Source organism: Fonsecaea pedrosoi (assembly GCF_000835455.1).
Source record: "Fonsecaea pedrosoi CBS 271.37 unplaced genomic scaffold supercont1.1, whole genome shotgun sequence".
NCBI lineage: Eukaryota > Fungi > Ascomycota > Eurotiomycetes > Chaetothyriales > Herpotrichiellaceae > Fonsecaea > Fonsecaea pedrosoi.
This window is the reverse complement of record NW_013550615.1, coordinates 1,203,374-1,227,977: the sequence shown is the minus strand read 5'-3', so window position 1 is coordinate 1,227,977 and position 24,604 is coordinate 1,203,374. Positions and strand designations below refer to the sequence as shown.

The 24,604-nt window shown below is 52.2% G+C and overlaps 9 protein-coding genes across 9 annotated transcripts; 6 read left to right on the top strand and 3 right to left on the bottom strand.

Moving 5' to 3' along the window:
• Positions 1-1,299: 1,299 nt before the first annotated feature.
• Z517_00431 (uncharacterized protein) lies at positions 1,300-3,066 on the top strand (the record flags this gene model as incomplete). The annotated part of the gene is made up of 1 exon (XM_013433397.1): positions 1,300-3,066. One exon carries the CDS (start codon positions 1,300-1,302, stop codon positions 3,064-3,066), a length of 1,767 nt encoding a protein of 588 aa, XP_013288851.1.
• A 389-nt stretch (positions 3,067-3,455) lies between these two features.
• Positions 3,456-5,317, top strand: Z517_00430 (uncharacterized protein; the record flags this gene model as incomplete). Its single annotated transcript, XM_013433396.1, has 4 exons — positions 3,456-3,620; positions 3,694-3,747; positions 3,859-4,942; positions 5,058-5,317. The coding sequence occupies 4 exons, from the start codon at positions 3,456-3,458 to the stop codon at positions 5,315-5,317; spliced, it is 1,563 nt and encodes a 520-aa protein (XP_013288850.1).
• A 1,130-nt stretch (positions 5,318-6,447) lies between these two features.
• Positions 6,448-7,608, bottom strand: Z517_00429 (uncharacterized protein; the record flags this gene model as incomplete). Its single annotated transcript, XM_013433395.1, has 3 exons — positions 6,448-6,786; positions 6,843-7,473; positions 7,526-7,608. 3 exons carry the CDS (start codon positions 7,606-7,608, stop codon positions 6,448-6,450), a joined length of 1,053 nt encoding a protein of 350 aa, XP_013288849.1.
• Positions 7,609-9,077: 1,469 nt separating this feature from the next.
• On the top strand, positions 9,078-9,722 carry Z517_00428 (uncharacterized protein; the record flags this gene model as incomplete). Its single annotated transcript, XM_013433394.1, has 1 exon — positions 9,078-9,722. The coding sequence occupies one exon, from the start codon at positions 9,078-9,080 to the stop codon at positions 9,720-9,722; it is 645 nt and encodes a 214-aa protein (XP_013288848.1).
• Positions 9,723-12,421: 2,699 nt separating this feature from the next.
• Z517_00427 (uncharacterized protein) lies at positions 12,422-13,096 on the top strand (the record flags this gene model as incomplete). The annotated part of the gene is made up of 1 exon (XM_013433393.1): positions 12,422-13,096. One exon carries the CDS (start codon positions 12,422-12,424, stop codon positions 13,094-13,096), a length of 675 nt encoding a protein of 224 aa, XP_013288847.1.
• Positions 13,097-13,729: 633 nt separating this feature from the next.
• Positions 13,730-14,149, top strand: Z517_00426 (uncharacterized protein; the record flags this gene model as incomplete). The annotated part of the gene is made up of 1 exon (XM_013433392.1): positions 13,730-14,149. One exon carries the CDS (start codon positions 13,730-13,732, stop codon positions 14,147-14,149), a length of 420 nt encoding a protein of 139 aa, XP_013288846.1.
• Positions 14,150-16,276: 2,127 nt separating this feature from the next.
• Z517_00425 (uncharacterized protein) lies at positions 16,277-18,085 on the bottom strand (the record flags this gene model as incomplete). Its single annotated transcript, XM_013433391.1, has 1 exon — positions 16,277-18,085. The coding sequence occupies one exon, from the start codon at positions 18,083-18,085 to the stop codon at positions 16,277-16,279; it is 1,809 nt and encodes a 602-aa protein (XP_013288845.1).
• Positions 18,086-19,664: 1,579 nt separating this feature from the next.
• Positions 19,665-21,923, bottom strand: Z517_00424 (uncharacterized protein; the record flags this gene model as incomplete). Its single annotated transcript, XM_013433390.1, has 3 exons — positions 19,665-20,360; positions 20,417-21,771; positions 21,836-21,923. The coding sequence occupies 3 exons, from the start codon at positions 21,921-21,923 to the stop codon at positions 19,665-19,667; spliced, it is 2,139 nt and encodes a 712-aa protein (XP_013288844.1).
• Positions 21,924-23,534: 1,611 nt separating this feature from the next.
• Z517_00423 (uncharacterized protein) lies at positions 23,535-24,356 on the top strand (the record flags this gene model as incomplete). Its single annotated transcript, XM_013433389.1, has 1 exon — positions 23,535-24,356. The coding sequence occupies one exon, from the start codon at positions 23,535-23,537 to the stop codon at positions 24,354-24,356; it is 822 nt and encodes a 273-aa protein (XP_013288843.1).
• Between the last annotated feature and the right edge of the window lie 248 nt (positions 24,357-24,604).

Here is a 24,604-nt window from a genome sequence, read left to right as displayed (position 1 = left end):
ATAGATTACGAGCAAACTGTGGATTGGCGATTTGACTTATTAGAGCGTTGGAGTTTCGGGAAGACTTTTTATTTCTTTCTCTTTTGTTGTGATGTCTGTTGTTTTTGGCGCCAGCCAGTCAACCGGTTGTCTTTCCATAGACGAGAGATAGACGGCATGGCATGGCGAGACGATTCATCAAGGCACGGTATGGTGATGAGACGAGGATTGAGGATCTGGGGACGGCTGAACGGCGGACAGCAAGGATAAGGAGGACAAGGGTTGGCGCATTGAATGAATGTATGTATGTACGTGATTGATTTCTCTGATTCAAATTCGAGATGAGTGGACAACAGCAACAGATGAGCAGATGATTTCGCGGGATAGAGTCAGAAGAGATAGAGAGAAGGGCGGAAATGGTTTCTTTCATCTGTGATTCTTGATTCGGGGAATAGTTGTATAGCAACTTGAGAAACTTGAGCCAAGCATGCAAATTGAACAAGCAAGCAAAGCAGTTCTGATAGAGTATCGAGTCCCACGCACCGAGTATCGAGTATCGAGAACCAAGTCTGACAGATCAAGGGCTTATGGGTCCTGACTATCCATTCTACCTTATCTACATCTGTATACCTAGAGTAGAATATCTGGAGCATCTAAAGTACCTATGACCATCCCTATCTGTCTGCCCGTGAACCCTCCTTCCCTCGATCTACCGGGTTCGGGTCAGGGTTGAGAAAGCACCTTGTGCATCTTGTCCTTCAATCTAGAGCGCGGCGACGACGGGCATGACGACGATGAATGGGAAAGACACGCCATAAGTTGATGGAGGGCAGGATGTCAGATTCCATCTCTTGTCACCTTTCTCTCTCAAGGACGGAGGAGGGCAGGAGAGGGTGGAATAACAGAGACAGACATACTAGTGGGTGTGGAAAATGCAAAATGATGAGTAATCGTTCTTTGAGCCGCTTTACATAAGCAGCCAACAGCCTCACCAGCTGGGTGCCAGCTGGGTGCCAGCCTCGCCTTGTTATCAACAACATGATGTCAGGGGAAAAAACCAGTTGCAGTGTCCCTTTTGGCTGTTGAAGAACTGCGGCCGTAATAGAAGGTGAAAGACATGGCCAACCCTTCAACTCAAGGTCCAACTAAAGGTAAAAGGTCAGGCACGGCAATACTAGATCTCGCCCCGACAGAGGTGCAAAGCTATACTCACAGCGGCAGGAGTACGAAGTGATCCTCGTCGTCGAGATTAGAAACCGTCCAGCGAAGCGCGATCGGGACTTCTGTCAATCGATACAATCTGCAAAGCCGCTCGACAATATGACACCAACACAAAATTCGAGGTCAAACCCCGAAGTATCACATCCTGAAGCCGGCGAGATATCAAACACGCCTCAGCAAGAGACGGACAATGCGCCCTCAGAAGGCGGCTTCTTGTTCATTGCATCCACGGGCCAAAACTTGCAGAAAGACCGCAAGCAGCTGAGAACGATGCGCGCACATGTGATGCGCAATTATCTAGAACGAAGCCATGCGGAGCAACAAGATACAGAACCCAAGAATTTCTCTGTCCTGTCGTTTCCAGGTACTAGAATACAGACAGAGAGATATGCGGCGGGTGCAACTGGCGGGCAGAAAATGAGGTTCAGGATCCGGTCTGGGGAGTTGGAGCTCAGAAACTCCCACCGAGAGCGAAAAGGGAAGAGGAGGGCCGACCGGACGCAGGAGAAGGCTAGTAACCAGGCCGGATCTGAGCTTTCAAGGGACCGGACAACAGCCGTTCTCAACGCGCAGCAAACGGCGGCGGCCGAGTCAGGATTTGTACCTGGAATGCCTGTGACGTGGCTTGGATCGCGACAAATCGATGTTTTCGGTGTCCTACCCGTCCACTTGGACGAAGGGGATGAGGCAAGGCTGTATCTATTCCGCCACTATGAGAGGTACCCGTGGTGCCCAATCAACGGACAGAGCAACTGGTCGCAATTCGCCATCAGCGACCAGCTGGTTTTCCATGCCACAATGTACAGCTGGGGAGTGCACTTTCGTCACCGCCGACCAGTCCCAGATGCGCAGGAGGAAATGAGAACACTGCAACACAAACTGGCGGCTATCTCATTGATCAATGACCGTCTATCAGATTCGCAACGGGCAGCCAGCGATGAAACGATCGCGGCAATAGCGGCCCTGACCAACATCGCCCTCGTAATGGAATCATATCCGGAGGCAAGCAAACACATGGACGGCATGCGGGCCGTCGTCGAGTTGAGGGGCGGTATGTCGTCCCTGCGGTCGGGTGTTCAGCAACATCTGCAACGCTTGATTAGTTGGAACGATCTCATATACTCGGAAGTCTTTGATGAGAAATTGCGCTTCCCTCCCATTGAGGTGTGGGATGAATCGTGGGCGGGCTTTCAACATCACAACTTATCCGGACCACTGCCGGGCTTAAGCCGAGATGAGCTGAGGGCGGCTGGTGCTCCTCGTCATCAAGTCCTGGATTTGCTCAACGACATCCGGGAACTTTGTAACGCAGAGCAACTCGAACCGCTGCGCCGCACTAGTGAAGAGGGGAGGATGCGACGTGGTGATATGTTCCATCGGATCGAGAGGAAGTTGAGACTTATTGTCCAAGGAGACACGGCTTCAGGGAACAACCGTTGGGAGGCCACCGTTTGGCGGGCAGTGTCGTTGGCAGCGTTGCTCTTCACCCATCACCACCTGCGTGGAAACCCCTTGAAATACCGACATTTCAACGTCTTGACAACACAACTTTACGATACGCTCATGACCATGGACGAGGACCTCAGAGAACTTGACTTCGCTCCGACAATGTTGATATGGATGCTCTCGACAGGAGCCGTGACCAGTACGTTAGCAGCCGTCCATGCTTCATTTGTGTTTATGCTGGCGAAGGCTTGCCGCAGATACGGGCTGTTAGACTATGATGGGTACCGATGGACGCTGGGTCAGTTTCTGTGGACGGGACAGGCGGATCACTTGAGATATCATGCACTGTGGCTGGAGCTGGGGCCCAGTATACGGGGGACAACGGGTCCATGGCAACAGCAGGATGTGTTTGAGATATAATCGTGGGTAGGTTTACCTGAGGTAGATGAGGCAGATGTCAACGATGTATGTACTCAGCACAAGTGTCAGTGAATGTAGAACAAACTGTGGCCCGGTTTGGCTGCGCACAATGGCGCGATTCCTTATCTCCGAGAGTCACGGGAAGAAACCGGACGAACTGCACTTCATCCCATCATCACTTCAGCTTCACCTCGATTACCTTCACTCTCGGATCCATCTTGTCTAGTCCATCATAAACATGACCCAAGGTTGACTTCCCTGTCAATATCCTTGCGCAATCAAGGAGACAGAGAGAGCACAATACCACCTACAAACCTGACCTGGATGTCAACCCCTCCCCGCAATCTTATCCCCGGCCCATCCTCACCGCGTGCTTTGTATCCCTGACCATGGCACGCTACCAGCTCCTTGATCTGGCTCCTGAAGTCCTGCACAATATCTTCCAGAATGTGGAACCAACAGACCTAGCATCTCTCGCGAGGACATGTCATCACCTGAACAACTGCATCAGTAGCGATGAATTCCTTTGGAGACTTCACTATCTGTCCCGCTTTGTAAGAGCCGAGGCCGGCTTCCGCCATGGTTTGATATCAAAGAGGCTGCTTGCTAACCACAATGTATTATCAGGATCCTCCTCTAGACAAGGATACCAAGTCCTGGCGAGAAAGACTGACCCGTCTAGTGAACCTTCAGAAGATCCTGGAATCAGACCATGACGAGATAAAGGCATGAACTATACCTTTGCTACGTCGAGCCCGCCCCATCCCGCTAACCGCTAACCGTGTTCTTCAGACCGAGTCACTAGAAGATGTGCTTACACAGACATTGCAACTGGCTCAACAAGCCGACGCCTCGTCCACCAAGATCACCGACTTCCTATCGAACCTCTACAGCAAGGGGCCCAACATCAATACCATACTCTGTCGATCGAGCCTCTTCGCCCGTGCCCGACCTCAGCAATGGCCCGCGGCGCCCACAGAAGATCTGCGTCAACTCTCTGCTCAACTTCACGTTCTGGCAGGCATGAATCTAGACTCTCCTTGGCCGATCCCACATGAACCATCTTGTCCACACCTGGCAGTGGCTGGGCACCGCGGCCCATTCGACGATAGCTATGACTCCGACGAATATGATGTCCCGGACATCAACGAGAATTCCCAGAGCGAGGAATCACGCCATCTGCTTCGAAATGCTCCGCGACCGATCCGAGACGCGCATCCGTGGGCCCGCTCCCGAGTCTACGACTTGCGCCGATACAACGCGTCGAACATGTGGGGTCCCTTTACCGACGATGGCTCACAACGCATCGATTGGGAGAAGGTCCAGGCCATCATGGTGATCCTTGGTTTCAATCACCGAATGTACACTGAACGACGCGGACTGAGCGACACAGACTTCTTGGGACTCACCAGTTCTTCTCCACGGTCTTCTAGCGAGGGAAGTGCGTCAGTCTCGTCCACCAAATCCAACCTCCTGAAACCCTGGGCAAACCTCTTCTGCGGCATCGCCCCCAACAGCTACGTCTCATCCTCGCTCACTGGAAAAGTCAAGCCCGCTCCCAACCCCAGCCTCGATGCTCTGGATCCCTATGGTGTCACAGGTACCTGGATGCGGATCGTCTGTTTCCTGGACTATAACGACCTCTACCGTTTCAATTTCGAGAGAAACGCGGACATTCCCATGACGCAGGAACGAGACCCCATCACGACGAGGGAGGCCTTTCGATTGATCAGACTGCAATTGCATGTCACGAGGATCGAGGAACAAGAGGAGAAAGGAGAGGACGGAGAGGATCTGTTGCCAGTGGTTTATTTTGAAGGCACCAGTCGGAGTACCTTTATGGCGTGGGATCCTAACGCGAATTCCAGGATAAGAGGTGAGTGAACCCGTCCCCATAAACTCCGTCAAATACAAAACCAACCCGCCGTTTCCACCGCTTGCCTTGTAACCTAGCACTTCTGAATCTGGCTGACTCAAAACACCACAACCAGGAACCGTCCGCCAAACCCCGACCAAGGCGATCCGCTGGACCTCATTTTCCATTTTCCACGGCGAAGAACGCTGGCGTTCCGAAGGTGTACAGATCGGTGGCATCCGCAGCGCCCGAGGCGTCCTGGGCAACTGGTTCGACAAGGATTACGACGTGCATGGTCCCGCGGGCCCAACGGCATTTTGGAAGGTGTCGGACGAAATGGTCGAGGAGAAGAGACACAATCTGCCGCAGATGCTGCAGATTTTCATGGCCGAGTAAGAAGCGAGCTGGCATGGAGCGAGTGTGTTGCGCATTCCGGAGAACGACAACGAGAGAACAAGGGGAGAAATGCGAGAGGAAGGGGAGGCCGGAGAGTGGTGACCTCGGAGGGAACGACGTAAGTGCTGGAAATTACGACAAACGATCCTCCGAGCGAGCGAGCGCTGCAGAGACTTTAGTGGAGGAATCAATCTTCTGTTTTTGCTTTGTCTGCCTAACACGAGCCGATGCGGGCGAGCTGTGAGACGAGGGAATTCGAGGCTCAGAGCTGGATGATGAACACTGTTGACTTGGACACAGAAACGTCAGGGCCGAATCCGTTGGTGGTTGGTGATTGGTGATCGGTTCACCACTGACAGATGAATACGTTCACATTCGGGTCTCTCTACCTGTGTGTGTAGGTGTTCGACATGTATGTACTCTGCACATTGGCAATTAGATAGGCAGGCACATAGTCGTGGCTAGGTACATGGTACATAGCAAACACTGATTTTCATTTTCATTTCCAATGCCTACATACATACCTAGGGACACTAGTAGTACGGTCCCTCTAGTACCTACCAACCTACCTACCTACCTACAAACATACATACATACATACACACACCTCCTATCCGTAGGTATGAATACTAGGCATATGACAGTATACATGTATGAATGTACTGTATTGTATACTCGGTACATGTATATGGCCCCTCTGCCCCTGAAGTAGGAACCGGGTTACATGTACTCTGCAACTCTGCAACTCTGCGAGTCTGTACCTCATACTTGTACTCACTGTAGAGCACCTAACTGACTGAGACCGCCTCCTACTGCCCTCAATCACCCCAAACCCCAACCCAATCCCAACCCCCCTTTTTTCACCAGCCCTCGTTTCCCTCTGGCATATACAGTTACATTCACATACACATGGCGGATTCGTGCCTGGGTTTCCAAGGTATAGAAAATCTTTCATTCAGCCAATACCAGGCCGTGACTCCCTCATCAGATAGGAAAAGGGGGACAGTGAAACCCCTCCCGAGCACATTGTTGAAAAAGTAGTAACGAGTCATCCATTCAAAAACGCCCGCTACATGGTATCCACTAAGGAAAAGCACACACACACACACACACAGCTTTTGGCATCTCGTTTAGTCAATTTCCATCCGACTGGCAACGGGTCTTGGTGCGGGTAGTTTTCCACTGCCAGATGGTGCCATCTCCGTTGCGAATGGAGCATAAGCACTTCCGCTCATAGGCTTCTCGTCATCCTCGACCGTCTGCGGCTTGTTGACGTAGGGCTTCAGTCCCTTGTTATAGTTGTGTGCACAGATGCAGGCGTACGTGATTGTGACAAGAATCAGAATGATGGTCAGCACAGCGAAGGTGGTGAGTTCCTTTCGAGCTGGGAGATAGGGACCCTCCCATCCAGGCGAGTACATGCGGACCATCTTGAAAATAAAATAGGCCAGACCGCCAAAGTAAAGTATCTGCATACAAGGTTAGGGAGGAGCCCAAAGCGGCGGGATTGGATGTGTACACTTACAATGACAACAATGGTGCCGAATAGGGACTCTTTGCGGACGAACCACGCAGCTGCTAGAAGAATGAAAATGGTGATAGGCATAGCGGCAATGGTGAGGGCGAACTCGACTTGTCGTTGGGTGACAATGACCACAAACTGGACAGTAAACCCGAGGAAGAAGAAGAAATCAAACTTCAACAGGGCGATGTAGACCTGGTATTGGAGGTAGCGTCGTTTCATCCTTAGGTCGGCCGAAATCCTTTTGTAGATTGTCCATGCAAATTCGTCGTACAGTTTCCAGGCACAGCCGGCCATGAGCACTGTCCCCACCGCTAGAATACAGGGAATGGCGATCAAAAATGGTTCGGTATCTGACCAAATGTTCTTGCGGATGTAGTCATCTTCAGCCAGTGTCAAAATCGCATCCCTGATCTGATCCATCTGGACGGAACCGTAGATGAGTAGGCCGACGTTGTACATCACCAGGCCAATGACCTGGATGGTATTCTTCATTCGCAGAGCGTCCCAAACAAGGACTAGCTGGTACAAAAACCCGAAAATATACAAGGTTAAAAAGGTTGGAATCGTACGAGACGAGGTCAGGGTGCCAGGTATGCCTTCGAGATGAATTTGGAAATGGGCAAAGACATAGCTGGAAAACCATTAGCACTGATCCGACGTTCAACAGACAATCATCAGCCTACCTCTCAAATGCGAGAATAATCATTGCCTGGACTAGGGCAATAATGGAGAAAGTCCATGTCCACTTTGAATTTGGCCGATACATGACTGATATGGATTTTCTCTTATCAAAATCATTCATCGCATAACCCTCGCGATGGTGATAGCCTCCGGGCAATGGGTGATAATTGTCAGCCTGACCTCCGAGGAGGGAAGCGCGAGACTCGTGAGCGCGAATTTTGACGGCTTGAAGCGCAGCGGAGGTGAAATCCCTTTTGACTGATCTGGGCTACCACAACTCTTGGGGGTTGTGGTCCGGCTCAGCGACGTTTCGACGTCGACCGTCGAAGACTGTCTCGGTGATACAGGTATGGGACTTGAAGAGACTTGAAGGCGGCAGGAGGGTCAGTCAAGAGTAATGGCTTGGGTCAAAGAGCGAAAAGAGTTCTCTCGGTTGGGCTTGCGGCTGAAACTCAGGAGGGGGGCAGTGGAAGGTGAGGATTGGTCCAGGGCGCGTCTGGAGCGGGCGAAGCTGGCGAGCCAAGGCAGTAGTAGGCAGTGTCAGGTGGTATAGGCCTGTGTGATGGATGCAACCTGGTTTGGACGATTGAATTTGATGGGGTGATATGAATTCAACGGAGCGAGAGAAGGAAAAGCGAATGTATACAAACGATAGAATCAAGGAGACGATGAGTTTCGATGATCAGGAGTGTGATAATTGAGACAGCTGGGTTACAGGACTCGGGGATCTCGTCAGCTCTAACTACTGTAGGTCATGTCGAGAGAGATCCAGGCACGCGGGCACTGGAACGGGCAGGACGGTTAGGGCATCAGGGCTCTGGCACATTGTTGGAGGGGCGCTGGGGAGGCTTGTTAGTGGGCTGAGCGAATGGTCGCCCAACAAGCCTTGAGGCACTGAGGCACTGGGTGTAAAGTGGGGGCCGGAGGTGGCTCGACTTCGCCCCCAAAAAGGAATCTGAAGTCGCTCAACTCTGATGACTGGGCAAGCAAGAAAGGGTAACCAACTCTCTGGCAGATGTTGCTGCATTGACGATAAAGTTTTCTCTTATTCAGTCAATCCCAAATACCGATATTCAGTATGCGAACTTGATGCATGCTGGGGGACTGATTGTAGCTAGGTCATGCTCCCTGCAATAGAGTCCAGCCGTTTGAACCCTGGGAGTGTGACCTCTATTTTTGGGGAAGGGAGGGGGGCCAAGGCCTATGTGCAGACGGGCGCGCCTTCCTTCTCTGCAGGCCGTGCTTGCCGTCGCAGAACGCCCAACAAGGAGACCGGATTAAATATCGGAACAACTCCCTCACGAGGTTCTTCCTGTTTCTCTAAATGCGGCTAGCGTGCCATGCCATGCTGTGACACCGTGACAAACTTGCCAACGCGTTCCAACATCCACAACCTCACAGACTCGAGCTCTCCCCCTTCCCCCTTTTGTTGTGGTTGAAAGCTGTGTGACCTTGTCTGCCCCCACCAGCACCAAAGACATCCTACTCTCTGTTCTTCCATCTCGATCCATCTCTCAAGCACGCCAATCCCAGGTGGACAACGCAGAGGCCTTTATGTCGATTACAAAGATTCCAATGCAGCACCTGACCGCTCGACTTGTCATCTCCCCAGCTCCAGGCACACTGGGTGAATCAACTGCTGTATTAAAGAAGCTTCAATCCCTCGGCCCTGTACTCTCATTCAGGACGCGTAACACCACTGTCTCCAGCAATGCAGAGCAGCTGGAGGTCGATGTTGTCTTCTCGTCCCATGCCACTCTCGAGAAAGCCCAACACGCAAGCCCCTTTGATGTGAAGGTGAACTATCAGCTTCCCGATCCAAAGCTCCAAGATCCCTACAATGTTCGCAATCTCCAGTCGAGACGACGACCTCAGCCCAAGACTATGACCTGTCGCGTCCAACGCAACGACGGGTTTCAGCCTCCCAGTCAGAACGGTCTTTCTACTGGCTTCTCACCGAGCCTGAAGACCAGGTTATATCAAAGCCTCACCGACTTGAATCCCCCACCTGGTATTGCGGCTGGGCTGGGCGTCTTCGATGTTGACAGGGAGCACCTTTGTTCAACCGCTCAGTTTGTCGACAAGCCTCCGGGACTCGCACAACTGTATCGGTCCTCGATTGCCGACCACCCCACAACCCATCAAGCTTCATCTGCGGCCTCAGTCGTCCAAGATGATCTATCAGAAATCCAACGGTGACCAAGCCTTAGCTAGCTTGGGGAAGCGGCCTCCGTGCTTCTCACAAAGCCTTTCCGGCTTCGCGAGACCTGCTGTGATTGTTCCTGAACCCTATTTGACCCCACAAAGCCTTGTATAGATGACCCCTACTGTTCGACAGACATCTGACCCTTTCATCGTATATATCTTCCCACTGTGAAGAGCATGGCATGCGTCCACAGTATCTGAGGGGTGCGACCGGACGATCTCCTCGAGGATAACATTCTTTGGTGCGCGCCACCATGCAAAGCATTACTCGGGGTTTCTCTTGACCGGAAGCTCATCGGTTTCATCGCGAGGGAGAAATGCGGCATTAATCCATCCGCTGAGTACAGGATGGGCAGGAATAAGAAGATCGCCCCTCTTCAAAACCACTGTCTCGCGCGTCTTGGGTCTCATGACCCATATCCAGATATATGTGTTTTCTGCTCTGCGATGGACGGGTACCTTCCAGCGGTGCAGGGTGTAAGTATCCTGATTCCACATCAGGCGAAACCAAATCCCGTTCTATAATATGTTTACACAATCCGCCGGCAGCCTTCGGCTATCGTCTGAGATCTGATATTACTTTCGTCAAGTCTTGCAAGGGTGGTTGGTTCCTCAGTCTGTCCACACAATTTCACCACTTACATACGACTCAAGGAAACATTGCAAGACAGACCTCTGACGACCATCGCATTCAAGGCAGTTCTAGCCGCGTCGAAGCGCGATGACGATCCCATGATTAGGCTGGATCATCACCGTCCATTCTTATCTTTACACCAACCATTTCGCTTCTGGCACACCACTGTTTCGCTGTCTTGCACTCTTGATCACAGTCGTAAGCCGACTGGGATCGAGTACACTTGATGACTGTGCTTTTCCCTGCAAATATCAGGGCTCAAATGTCGTCCTTGCAACTACACCAAAGAGTATGAGAGTCTGTGCGGAGAAGCTCATCCGCGGGCAAGAGAAAGCGCCACTGATACGCAAAAACCAAAAACCCCGGAGACTATCAATAAAACAATAATCTCATCCACGATATCAGGATAACTCAGACGAAATTTCCTTATACAGCCGATCATGGCATTGCATCCTGTTCTTTCCCCGTTGGCCACCAGGGAAAGCATGTGGATAATCCATATCGATCCCGAGCGGCTCCCGTTCTAACAATCGACGAGCGAACGATGAACACTGAGGAGACAGCAAGACTACCAAAAAGCTGGATTTAGGAAACACTCAACTTGCAGAACACTAGTGAACACGCGGCTCGCTTGACAATTGGTTCTGTTCCTGTGTGCGACATACACACAACCTCAGCATATGTCCATGCCAGTACATGGTTGTCAGTACGCTTACCCATATCACCAAATTACAACTGTCGTATTATATGGATACGCCTGCGTAGCAGCGTGATCCTTATCCAGAGTCCATGAATATTTTATCCCTTTCAGGCCAGGTACGGCCAGTCACCTCCAGTGGTTGCGAATGCCGCCCGCGATACTGTAGCGATGCTGAGGCTTGGAAACCCAGGACCGAAAAGAAATCGGTTTGCCACCAGTTTCCACCATCTATCCTCCTCAACACAACGAACTGGATCGCACGAAAGCAGCTCTCGCCGAGGTTGAATTAGCTGAACAGTTTGATAAGAATCTCAAGCCTCCGGATTGGACCAACAATGAGACGAAACCAGCCAACTACGACAAGATAGAAGAAACCCACTGGTACAAGTATGAAAATGCTACATCTCGCCCAGGAACGCCTTCGAATATCGATCCAAGACAATATCTAGTTGTCACTTGGCTCATATCAGTGATCATTTGACCTACTTTGAAGGGATTACAACAGGACAGGGATCTACATTCATCGATACCGATTCCCTCGTCATGAAAATATCTCCAGGAATCTCTCTGGAAGAAAACAAGGATCAAAACTGTCAGATGGTTACTGATACCTGCATTCCCGGGAATTAGACGGCAAGACTCGATCCTAGCCGGACGGATACAGTCCAGTTGCAGAGGTTGAACAATGCGGTCGCACTAGACCAGCGGGCTGACAATCTCAAGAGTCTCTTGTCGAAGAAATTCTGCCTCTCGTGTCCCCCCAACGTCAAGGTTGATTGACGCTGGATTTGACTTTGCATGGCCACACGATCTTTTTGGCTTTGTTAGTAGCGTTGCTAGAAACGAAAGGGTATACTCTTTGTTCTAGAAGTCAAGACCTTATGGGCTTCGACGAATTGCTTGTTCCCCGCTTGTGCGAAAAATGAAGAAAATGAAGAGAAAAAAAAAGGGAAACGGAAGGAAGAAGCGAGAAAAAAGAGAGGGGAGAGCAAAGAGGAGATAAGAAAGAGGAAGAGATATCTCTCCCGAGAAGGCCGCACAAAGGTCCATTCGAGGCGGAATCGACGACCTACTCGACTTGGAGTCCTGGGTCGTCGCCCAACTTGTTGCCGCTCTCGTTCTCAGTTGAGAAAGTGCCTAAGAGCGAAAGGGAAAGGAAGAGCTCCAGGATCGAGAAGAGACGACTATGGAAGTCGACCCACTGGTTTGGCTAAGACCAAAAGAAAATAACAATTAGATGTAAGAAAAGAAGTGAAGAGAAGGGTTGTGTCATCCATTGTATGACCCAAGGATCAGCTTTGGAAGTCGAAAGGTTCCTGAAGAGGGAACAAAAGCGAAACGGAAGAGTCGAGCAGGAAAATGCCCAAGGGTGGGTATTTCAATGACATTGTGGGCCGGCATACACGGCTGAAGATCCCTGTTTCCGACACACGGTTGCAACTTTGGGGGCGGGCGAGGCCGGTCAGTCTGAGCCAAACATTGGCTCAGAAAACCGACGATTGTCATAACAAGCTCGCTGAGCTCGAAGATCTCTACCAGACAGAGAAGAGAGAACGTGAGCGGCGCGATCGCATGCTCGTGACCCTCCATGCTCTCCTCACTGGGAATGTCGGAGAATACCTCGCAACTCTACCGGGAAGCCCGACAGAAGATGAGGAGCGTGCATACGCCGGGGTCTCCAAGCTCTGGCTAGGCTACATGGCGGGGAATGAACTGGACACGATGGGCGATGATCTGCGCCAGGCATTCGATGAACTGGACAGCGTCAGCATATCCACTACGAGCCTTACCGAGCAGCCGCAGCCGCCGCAGGCCAACACCGAGGGCGCAGGCGAGGACGAGGACACGCACACAGACTCCGACGAGCCAACTTTGGGTATTGAAACTATAAGAGACTGGCGGGACCCTGTCACTGGGGTATCAGGCCGGAAATTGACAAGGCGGTGGAAGACTTCTTCGATGTGCTCAACGCCCGAGATAGGGCGAAAGCTACCCGGGTCGTTGCCCGGCTCGAAAAGGAGGCCGAGGGCGTAGGTGCCGGTGATGGCATATACATCGACTCTGCCGAACCAGCATGCTGCGCTGGCAGAAGAAGAATGGCATGGTAGAGCCGTGAAACACCGCGCCGCTGTGGAGGAGGGATCCGGTGCTGTCGCAGACATCAGCGAAGAAGACCTCGACGACATAAGACGCGAGAGATCAGAACTCTACCGACTGATTCGGACATGAAGTTGTGGGAAGACCTGTACCAGCAAGCTGTGGTCATCTCTGGCTGTGCCAAATGAAACTGTCTGCTGAGGGTTGGGGGGACCGAGGCTGAGTCGGACTCACCGCCGCATAGACCAGTAGGGGGATTGTAAGACTTCCAAAGACGACTCCGAAGGCATACAGATCTGTCGCCAAAAGGCCTGTGAAGATTGAGGTCGGTCCACTCGTGAACACAAGCAGAATTCGTGGTGTTTGTATCTGTCTATCTGTCTCTCTGTCTGTATGGCTTGACGGATGGCTGGATGAAGGATCTATCGATTGAAGAGAGCGAAGTTAGGAGATTGACCCCAACAAGAGACGGAACGCGATGAGCCCCAAATAGAGGCCCTGACCGAGGTGCTGGAGGATTTTGGGGATCAAGGTCGAGGCTAAGCACACACCTCGCCAACAGCCAAGGCGATGAATGATGCATACAGCTGGCTAGACCTTAGCCCTGACGTGGGCGATGGGCTGACCCAGGAAGAACCTAGCACAATCTTCGGGACCGGAGAACAGAAGAAGGATGATATCCTCGTTGGGTCCAACACCACGCCTCTGGCCACATTCGTGGTCCACAGGTCGTTACCTTCCCAAGAGAATGCCCTATCACCCTGGCGACGTTTCGCCAAATGGTGCCGGACCCACATGTGTCGCTATCACCATCCCGAGGATATAAAGCCGGGTGTGATCAAGATGGAGGTTTCGGAGACCACGAGAGTGGACATCGTTGAGATGCCGTTTGGCTGTCGAGGTCAAGGTCGAGGTCGCGGTCGAGCAGGAAGGGCCATGCACAACAACGCACATCACCAAGCAGCACAATACGATACCTGGCACGGCTAAGGCACACAACAACAACCCCTCATGGAAGATCCCATATCCGACATGGAACATGACACCACACAACACCATTCCTCGGGTACATCTAAGTACAATAACCTCGACTACGACCAGACCGTTCAAGACCCTTCCAGTAGAAGCACCACGGCTAACCCCGTACAAGGCCTAGCCACACGACCTTCCTCCATACGAAGTCCTTTCTAGGAAGGTATAGACACCATATCCGATGCTGAATATAGCTAGGCTACAGAAGGCCTACCTGCCCAGCGGTCCCGACAAAAACGGTGGGACAGACACAAAATAGGTGCTAATACAGAGACTTTACGGCAATACTCCTATAATTCACGTTGTATTCTTCAAGTCTAAGATTTATACAGGTATAACAGATGGAGACAATCTATCGATCCCCAGAGTTTTATAAAATTATCCCCATAGTTAAAGGTGTACCTCGTAGAAGTAGTGTTGACGAGGGCGTGTTTTGCCCTAATAGTTTTGTGGTCTGTCCCACCTTTTTTTTTTTGTCGGGAACCCCTGCCTGCCTACCTAGACTAGAAGTACCTTAAGAGGTGGTATTATTATTCGCGTTCGGACAAGGTAATTCTCCCACGGGAGACGAAATAACCGCACGTTGACCGTCGCAGGGATCACGACTTACTACTTCCTAGGTAGGTGGACGGGCATCCCTCACTCGGCGCACAGAATAACCCACAGCTAGTTACCCGAAACGACGACGCCCAAAACTAATAGCGACATACATAGATGCGACTCCTCCCAGTTCTCCAATATAGAACGGGGGGAAAGCCGTGCCGGTCCATCCTCGGCCCACACGAGGCGAGGCGAGGGACACGAGATGAACGGGGAACAACCACCAAGACACCAGTCTTATAGTAAGAGAAGGAGAAAGAACGCTGAAGGGCGACGCGCGAAGAAGGTCAGTATAGCTAGCTGGCGCTAGCTTTACAGTAGGGCGCTGGTTTCCTAATACGATTCAATAGCAGCCTGCACAATCCGAGAGACACAAGACCAAAGCCCTTCCACCAGATCAGAGGCCACGTCCGAAGTCGCTGCTGGCGAGCGGCCGCAGCAGCACAGGGAGACCGACAAAGGACGAGACAGAAGGACGAGACGGATCAGAGACAAATACAAAAGATCCAATAGATGATCATTTCAATTCCAGGTATAGAAAGAAAGCGACACACATACGAACTATGAAAAAAAAAAAATTTCAAATCAAATCAAACCAATCTCAAGGGTATCTCTTTTGCGCAAAAATTCAATCAGCTTTGGTGCTTCCCGGTGCCGTTCCCACTACCTCCCCCTCCTCCTCAGAGGTCTTATAATAATCCCAGAAAAACCAAAGCACCCCCTTTGTTCTGTGAAGGGGCTCGGGGAGTTGATCCCTTCTCTTACTCGTTCATTCAGTCATTTGTTCTTCTTTCCAGATTGCAAATGTCATCCAACCTCAAGTCCAAAAACGCCAATACCATGCTCAGATACCCGGGAAAGATTCGATCGGCTTCTTAACCCAGATTCCAAACAAACATAGATCAAAATCCAGAACAGAATAAATAACTCGGCTCGGTCGAGGCACCAGATCATTCCGCTGGAGTAGTAGTAACTTTTGTGCGTAAATGAAAGACGGTCGGTCAACCTCAATAACGTTGCAAGGTACCGCTCTCACAGTGCGAGAATGACCATGGCCGACAGCGATAGCGGAGGTCTTGAATATCTCGAGCCTGGCCGTCTTTGCCACGCCCAGGTATATTCCTGCAGCGACTTATGTGAGTCATCTGAAAGAGGCAATCAAGCAAGCAAGGAGGAAGAAGCTCGATGCTTAGTGAAGAGAGAGAGAGGGAGGGAGGGAGGACTCCAGCGTCTCAGGCCAAGCTCCCGTTCTCTGGTGCGTAATGCTCTTCTGTCCATGTCTCCCTGGTGCGATGTTGGGCCCGTCTCGATGGCGGCTTCTCATCTTCCTTTTCGGTGTCATCATCCCCTTCTTCGTCCAACTGCAACTCCACGTATCTCTCAGCTTCTGTTCACTCTCTTCCACCCCTCTTCGTTACACAAAGAAGGGCATAATGGGGGCGATCTTCGGGAGAAGAAATAGTGAGACTGGGAAAAGCAAGGGATCTATGCTTTGGAAGCAGTGAGACTCACAGCTTGGGTTCTAGGTCCTCCCGGCCTGTCCCTCGCGCTGTATGTGTTGAAAGCAGATCCAGCGCGGTATTCGGGTGGTGCGCCGGCATCGACGCCCGAGTGAAGTACTGGTGCTGTGAACGAAGGGGGTGGGATTGCGGCATGGTCCGCAAGACTCAGATGTCGGGTGCCGGGGATAAGCATCGCTGGAGAAGGCTCTTCGTACATTGGACTTTCGAGGCCCAAGCCAGCTTCTTCCAGTTGGCGAGCTTCGTACAGTCCGAATTGCTGTTCGATCTCCGCCGCGATCGCAGCGTCCGTTTCCTGAACTTGAACGGGCGGGGCTCCTCCTTCCGCCGACACCTGTATAGGTGTCTTGAGAGTAATATGGCTGCTTGAGACATTGGCACCTGGAGTACGAAAGGAAATGTTCAGCTCAACAGAGTAAGTCCTTGAAACAATACAAGAATGGAATGTCGGCACAAAAACTCTGGGTCGGCCGCTGCTCGATGGCGTTGGAAGTGCGATCGGAACCGGCAGAGTGGCGGTGTAGAAAGGCGAGCCCATTTCATACGTGCACGTCGGTTCCGGGATCGATGATGTCGACGTCGTAGAATAGCCCGATGGTCGTCTAGAAAGATCCGACGAAGAGAAGCTTCCGCGGTCTGAAGGATCGTGGCGGACCCAAGAGACAGTCGATAGACAACGGGACGATAGGGCGACGGTTTCTGGATAGATACCATGCAAAACGGACCAATTGTCATGTTTTCGAACCTCTGGAATGATTCTATACGGGGCAGCGCCGAAAAATGTGTAGGCCTTCAATTTGCTGGCGATAGAGTCCAGCTGAGGAGGAACGTCGTCTGGAGAGGTAGGATCGAAGCGCAAATGGATGGTCGCCATTGAAGAAACAGGTTCTGTCTGCCGCTTCTGTGGGTGCGGAAGGCGGAGACTTCTGGGTTGAGTCGTCTCGGCCGTCAAACTGCCCACCTTGCCGATCTTGAAGAGGCCCTTTCTGACACTCTTCTCCTTGCGCATGACATGGTCCGACAGGTTGTCGTCAGTGTTCAGCGGGGGCGCTTCTTCTCTCGCAGGAATGATCCTGACGCGCTCCTCCTTGTCGGCCAGCTCCAACAGCCTGCCGACGGCGTTCCACCTGGTGATTCTGGCGCGGACGCTGTAGGTGATCTTGGACATGTCTGGTGCAAGGTCGTCCATCAGCGTACGACCGTCTCCGGAGACGCTGGGATCGCCCAGGCTTGGGGGCAGCTGCAAATGTTGTTTCCTGATTTCTTCATTGTCGGCTTTGTGCGAGCAGATGAAGGGGAGTAATCTGTCGGGGACGACAAATGTGAAGGGGATCGAGTAAGTGACACCGGCCTCGAAGGTGCTGCCTTCCGGCAAGAGGCTTTCGGGGATCGGCTGTTGCACTTTTAGGAACGTATGTCTCCCTGTCGTGCGACCCGTTGTGGGGGCAGTGGTTGCAATCTTCTCGACGTACGTACAACTCCGGCCCTCGAATGTGATACTGACGTCGTCGAAAGAAGTGTCCTTCTCGAATCTGATGTCCACGCGGCCCTTGATCTCGTCATATGTGGCGTACGAGTGAACGAATTCCGCGTCGCCTTCTAGGACGATGTCGATTTCGCTCTTCTTACGTAGTCCGATCGCCGTAGCAATTGCTGAGCCTCGCCTCGAGGAGGACGGGAGGGCCAACGATCGAGACCGAGCCGAGTAAGAAGGGACTGCGGAGGAGAGAAAGGAAGGCATCTCGCCGGAGACGATTTGTCGAGGCGTGCTCATAGTGAAGAAGGAAGAAGAGAAGGAATCAGGAAATGCAAGGATGAATCACTGGGCGGTGATAACAACCGGTGACTTGCTAGCGATTGGGATTTCGGCCAACGGCCAAGCCGTCAATCCTCTGGGAACGAGGGGTTGTCGTCGACGCGATTACCAGATTCGGGCAGTCCAAGACACTTGGATAGGCTCTCGTGTCTCTCGTGGTTGTGTAGAATGCGGGGGTGGGTTGATCAGGTGGAAGGCTGTTCGGCGCAGGGTGATTGGAGAGTGATAAGGAGTAGAACTGGAAACAGGATGGGTTCAGGTACACAGCAAACGATGCCCTTCTCTCATTTATATGTCATGCCATGTTCACCGTATATAGTCAGTCCCATCTACGACCACCACCACCACTACACAAACCACGGACTCAGCTGACAATTGTCAATTGGGAACCAAGCCTCGGATCGTATGATTCGTAAGCTCCACCGCCCAATAATTAATTGTGGGAAGTATCGAAAGGCGTAAACAAGTACAAGAAGTGGGAAAAAAAGGGAAAAACCCCCAAGGGATTCCCAGGCCCCGTGAAAAGTGAGTCATGGCGGGTGGAAAAAGGGCAATTGACATGGTCAATTATGTTTTTTTTCCTCTTGTATAGTTTTGCATGCGAATGATGCGATGCGAAGGGCGGACCATAGACGGTAACAATCATTTGGGCAAATAATGGGTCCCCAAACTCCACCCCGCGTATACTTTGGGCCCTTAGCTATACCTTAGGCCTCAAGTAAACCAATTGCAAGGGAGCACGGGGAGACAGCCGCCTATTGACCCGTGCCCTGGGGACAAGTTCCATGTGGGTTTTGGCGACGTCCCTCTCCCCCAAGCGTGGGCCTATGAGTCGGTAACCAGCCTCGGTGAGCGCCCCTTAGTTATCATTCCGCCCTCTTCTAGTACCCCTTGTAGGCCTGGAGGTAGTTGCTAAGTAAGCAAAGTGGATGCCTGGCCTTTGGTGCCTTGTCCTCTCAACTCCACCCTTTACGCCCTCCGATGACTTTGTCGCTCAACATCCCTCCTATTTTCAGTTTCTCTTTGTCACCGTAATCCACCCTTCCTGGCGTATTCTCAAGTCAAATTGAACGACAACCTTTAGGCCAAGTTCAAAACCAAAAAAAAAAAAATCTTCATGTCATCTCACTTTATGGTACTGACATTTCCTCATGGAGTTTCTGGGCAATATCCACCCACGTGCGCACTACTCCCCATCACATTCCAGCTCCAATTCGCACTCATGTCAGCCTGGGGCCTAACATGGAACAGCAGATTTTCCCGTGACACATATACCGCATCTGATCCTGCAGGGTCTTTCCTGTCGTCCTTGCCAATACTTGACGCACGCCGTGCACGCCCTTCTCTGACGATGGGGTGAGACGGTGCAAAAGCTTCTCAACTCATGGTTCTCGTATTAGTCGAATATGGTCGGGATAATTGCTATACAATCTAGACCCTTCCTTATTGCCCGTCTATCATAAGATATCACTCTCCCCCTGGCGAGCCCTTGTGGGGAGAGAAAAAGTCGGAAGAAATCATGAGGACTGAATGATGTTCAGTCCACCTTAACGCCCCCGTATATCCGTCGAACAAAAATGTACGCTGTCAGGAACCCAATGGTGCCCGTTGCCAACGAATACACTGCACAAGCAAGGCCGCTGTAGCTGAAAAACAAGAGACTGCTCACAAATCCGTCAATGTGTAGGCGTGTGGCATAGTACCACACCGAGTACACAAAGATCCAAAACCCCGAAGCTCCCCCCACGAAAAACGACTGCCACCACCAGTGGTAATTTTCAGCACAAAGTTGTATGTAAGTTGCGATGATGACCGTCTCGGCGATGGTGATGGACAGGAGAGCCGAGATGATGCTCAAGAACCCGAAGACGTAGTAGTAGGATGACTTGTCCAGATACAGTGATTTGAAGACAAACATCAATTCGATAAAGAGCACAGCAAAGGCCACCAGCCCAGCGCCCAGAGCGAGTGTGATTTGCTGTTTCATGTACCATGCCTGTGGCGGGATCTGACGAGGAATCGCATTGGTCTTGGTCGGGTGTTCCCAGCCAGGTGATCGGTAGAAGCCCCAATAGGACCCCAGGTGAACAAGAGGAAGCTGGATCAGCAGCCACAAAGACGCCAGCCCCAAGAGAGTGGAAAATGGTAGTGCGGTCGAGGATGCTTGTGCCCAGCAGAAGAGGTTGAGGACAAAGACAAGGGTAAACAAGAGACCCGGGAAGAGGAGTGCAGTCTGGTTCGTTCAGTCAGCACAGGAGAACCAGCAGTCTCAGCTAAATAACAACTCACCATCATTGTGTTCTTGCGCCAGTTCTGACCGCCGAAGGTCTTGTAGACCCGCGCAGAGAAATACCCCGAGAACCCACCGGCGAACACGAAGAGTCCGGCGCCGACGCTCAAGAACCCTCCGCGCCAGCTCGGATTCAGGATGCCAGCGCAGCTGAGACCCAGCAGTCCTACGATGACAAAGACCAGCTGGATTCCAGATCCAACCAAGGGAGCTAGGAGCCCACCGTACGGCGGAGGCCTGAAGACGTCGCCATGCAGAAGTTTCCAGCCGGTGATTTCTTCAAGTAGTTCCTCGTCCGAAGACAGCTCATCATCGGGCCCGTTGTCTGAGATCTTCTCCAGCAGCCCGCTGCTTGACTTTTTCTTCTCGCGCTTGCCGATCTTCAATCGGGCTTCTTCCAAGAGTCCGTCACCTCGACCTTTGACATCTCCTTGCATTGTCCGTCCCCAGATGACGATGCAAATTGCGCCCAGAATGCCTGATATGATTAGGGAGTTGACAATGGCCAGCCAGTGGGTGAAGGAACTCTCGGCTTGGTCATTGAAATAGAGGTCCCACCGGTTCGACCATTCCACTCCATTTTCCTCGAAGAAGTAGACCGAATACGTGTATGGGATTGTCATGGTAGCGCCGTCCTCCATGTCAATGGGGCTTTCAGGGATGTAGGATGAATCCGCATACTGTTCCATCGAATTGGTAGTGTTGCCAGGAATATAGAGGGTCAACGGCTCCTGTTCACCCGACACATCGAGCGGGCAGCCTGTCTCATTGCGCTGTCCCGCGTGAATGCTTTTGGGATAGACCTCAAACCCAACAATGACTTTGCCGCCATTATCCCCAGCTTTTCCCGGAGCCCGCCGCCATCGGACCACGAGCGTATGGTGATTGTAGACATAGTACATCTCTTTACCAGTGACGATATCAAAGTCCTTGTAACCCATTTTGAACCCTGATGCGTAGTACTTCCGAGTCCGATCGACGGTGACAAACGAGGTAGCTCCGGGGAGATTGTCGAGAATCCATTCGGTGATGTATTCATCCTCAATCAGCTGTTGAGCCCATTTCAACTCTTTCCGGCCCACCACGCGATCGCACAGATACTGACAATCTATGTCCTGACCCATGATGATCTCCAGGTCCGAAGTCTTGATCCTGTCGCCCCGGAGAACCTCGCCCAGATTGAGGGGGACACTATGGCCGCTGGCAAAGGAGGAGCCATGGTGTTTGTTACCGGTGGGAGGGCAGACGAACGGCAAGTCGAAATACGCATACTGAAGCTGACTTTTATCCGAGTAGACCTTGTTCACAAGCAGCGGTACGTTCTCTTCGTCCCGATAGCTCCGTATTGACACGCCTGTACATTTGGTCAGTGCCTGGTATCTAATCGTTGGCGGAGCCGAGGGCGGACAGATCAATACCTGGGATATAGAAGGCGTGTGACAGGCAGGAGAACAAAATGACCACGCGGCTCAGCCAGGAGACGTGGAGCCGGACGTCTGGGGACATTGTGAAGATGACAGAATTAAATATTTAGCGAGTGAAATCGGCACCGATGGCCGGCTGGTAGGAAGAGAGAGTGAGAACAAAAGAAGACGAGGAGCAGGAAGAAGAGATAAGGTCGTGTGGTGTGAGAGAGCAACTACTCGTACAGTAGGTACGTGCCCATCTAACCTGGGGCTCCGTCGAAGCTTCGGGAGAGCAGAAGATGGGGATTCGCGAGCGCACCACAATGGGCCTGCAAGACGCCAAATCTGGTGTGTAATATTAAAATCGCAGATGCAGAATGCGAAAGACCAGGATACCTAGTAGAGGTGTGTTGTTCGTCCGCGCCTGGATCTTGATCTGTCTGTCTCTTCTCTCTCTCTTTCTCCTCACTATTCTTTCAACTTCGCCTGCTTCTCTGTTACAGTCCCCTTCTGGGCAGGAGAAAACGTTGGGTGGAACTCCCGGACCACCAGGACCAGCTGGGCCCTTGACAAAATGGTGATTAGTGGATCACGTCAACGCGTGTCCGGATGGCGGATCGCCAGGGTGGGATTGACAAGCTGGTGGGCCTAGTGGCTTCCAGTGCCTCCAAGGGCCTCAAGTGCTAGCGACTCAGAATGGGCGGTACAGGCGGCACCTGGCGGCCATCAGGCAAGCGTCTGGGCTAAATGTTTAAGGGGCAGGTGTGCCAAATGCTCCCTTTGGTGCCCTTGAGATCAGCCCGCAATTGAAGCATTGGGGGCATCGAAGATCCAATGCCCTTCCCCCCAGACTCACTCCCAGTGAGTTCCAGCTCGCCCCCTCTGACTCAGCCAGACACCCAGGCAGGCCAGGACACCTTACGGACAAACCCTCACGGTTTCTATTCTTTGCATCTCGTTTGGATTCCTGACTACTCATGCCTCCAACAAAGGTGTGGAGCATTACCTACCCTGTCGTGCCTGTTTGCCTGTCAGAGACAATGGAAGATTCGCCTCTTTTGCCATGACCGCCATCGCCGAGAGGACCGAGAATCCCAACATGCCAAGACTTACCTCTCAATCTAGTCTGAAACATGCCCTGCAAAGCGCAGTTGGACCAGCACGACCAGTCACCACAGTCGCCTTCTGGACTGGACAACGTACGGAGCATGCGATGCGGCCTACGCCTTTACGAGTAAACCGAGTACAACGGTACCTCGTACATTCTCGTTTCACAAGGGGCTTGATTGGTTGGTCCGGCCAAGTGCATCTGATCCGATACGAACAAGTATATAGGGAGCGAGTGCCTCGTACAAAACATTGAGGACAAAGGGCTTGATACGCTCTGTGAGGCGAGTAGAATATGCTATCCGACGTGATATATCAAAGTTGTGTCAGATGTGTGGAAACGTCTTCGGGCCGGACCCTCCAGATATTCCAAGTTCGTCGGTTGCATCTTCCGAACTTGACGACATCGACGTCCCCTCCCAACACAAGCAGGTGAAAAGTTGAGAACTAACAGAACAGAAGTGCCCATATATTCAACGATACCAGGCGAAGGAAAAGGGCCGTGTCTCAATCTCTTGTGGTCCCAGTAAATATCAAAAAGGTTGCCATTGCGAGGAGAAAACCAAAAGAGTCAACACCACAATCACGAATCAGCGCAAACATCATGCCTTTCGCGACCATCAATAGCCACTCGCTACACTACACAGACATAGCCCCAGCATCGTCGTCGTCGTCGTCGCAGTCATCGTCACCACCCACCCTCATCTTCGTGCACGGACTCGGTTCGACGCAGAACTACTACTTCCCCATCTTCCCCTTCTTGACCTCGTACCGATGTATCATCTTCGACAACTACGGCGCCGGACGCTCGACCTTTGAGCCCGGGACGGAGACCTCGATTCCCTCCATCGCCAGCGACGTGCTCGGCCTCCTCACCCGCCTCGGCGTCGACCGAGCCATCGTCCTGGGCTACTCCATGGGCGGCATGGTCCCGACGTATTTGGCATCCACGTCGCCCGACCGCGTCGTGGCCGGAATCTGCATCGGGCCCGTCCACCCGAGCGAGGCTGTGGCCAACGTCTTCAAACAGCGCATCCCCACCGTCCAGTCCCAGGGCATGGAGTCCATGGCCAACACCATCCCCAACGCCGCCACGGGACCCGGAGCCACGGCTCTCCAGAAAGCCCTCATCCGGGAAATGCTCCTCTCCCAATCTCCAGAGGGATACTGCGCAAACTGCCGCGCCATCGAACTCGCCACTCCCCCCGAGTACGCCAAGGTAAAGTGCCCGACGCTGATTATCGCAGGTGACCAGGACAAGTCCGCCCCACTGGCTGGCTGTGAGATGATTCTCAAGGAACTGGGCACGACCGCGGAGAAGAAGAAGTTGGTCGTGCTAAAAGGGATCGGGCACTGGCACTGCGTCGAGGCACCGGACGAGGTTGGCCGGTACGTGAGGCAGTTTGTCGAGCAACTACAAGTATAGATATAAAACCACTTTCAACGATCCTAGCTGGTTCCTGCTGCAGCATCTGACCAGTGTGCCATGACCGGCCGAAAATATTTGGATTCTCGACATAAACTAATATGTTTTCGAATGGAGAATTCGGTCACCTGTCCGTTGTACTTATAAGTGTCCCACGACGCCGACCCGCGTGTTCCCCTTTCACCAGGATAGAGAGAGAGCATTTGTTAGACATGAACATCAAACACTCTTAAGTGCCGCAACGACTC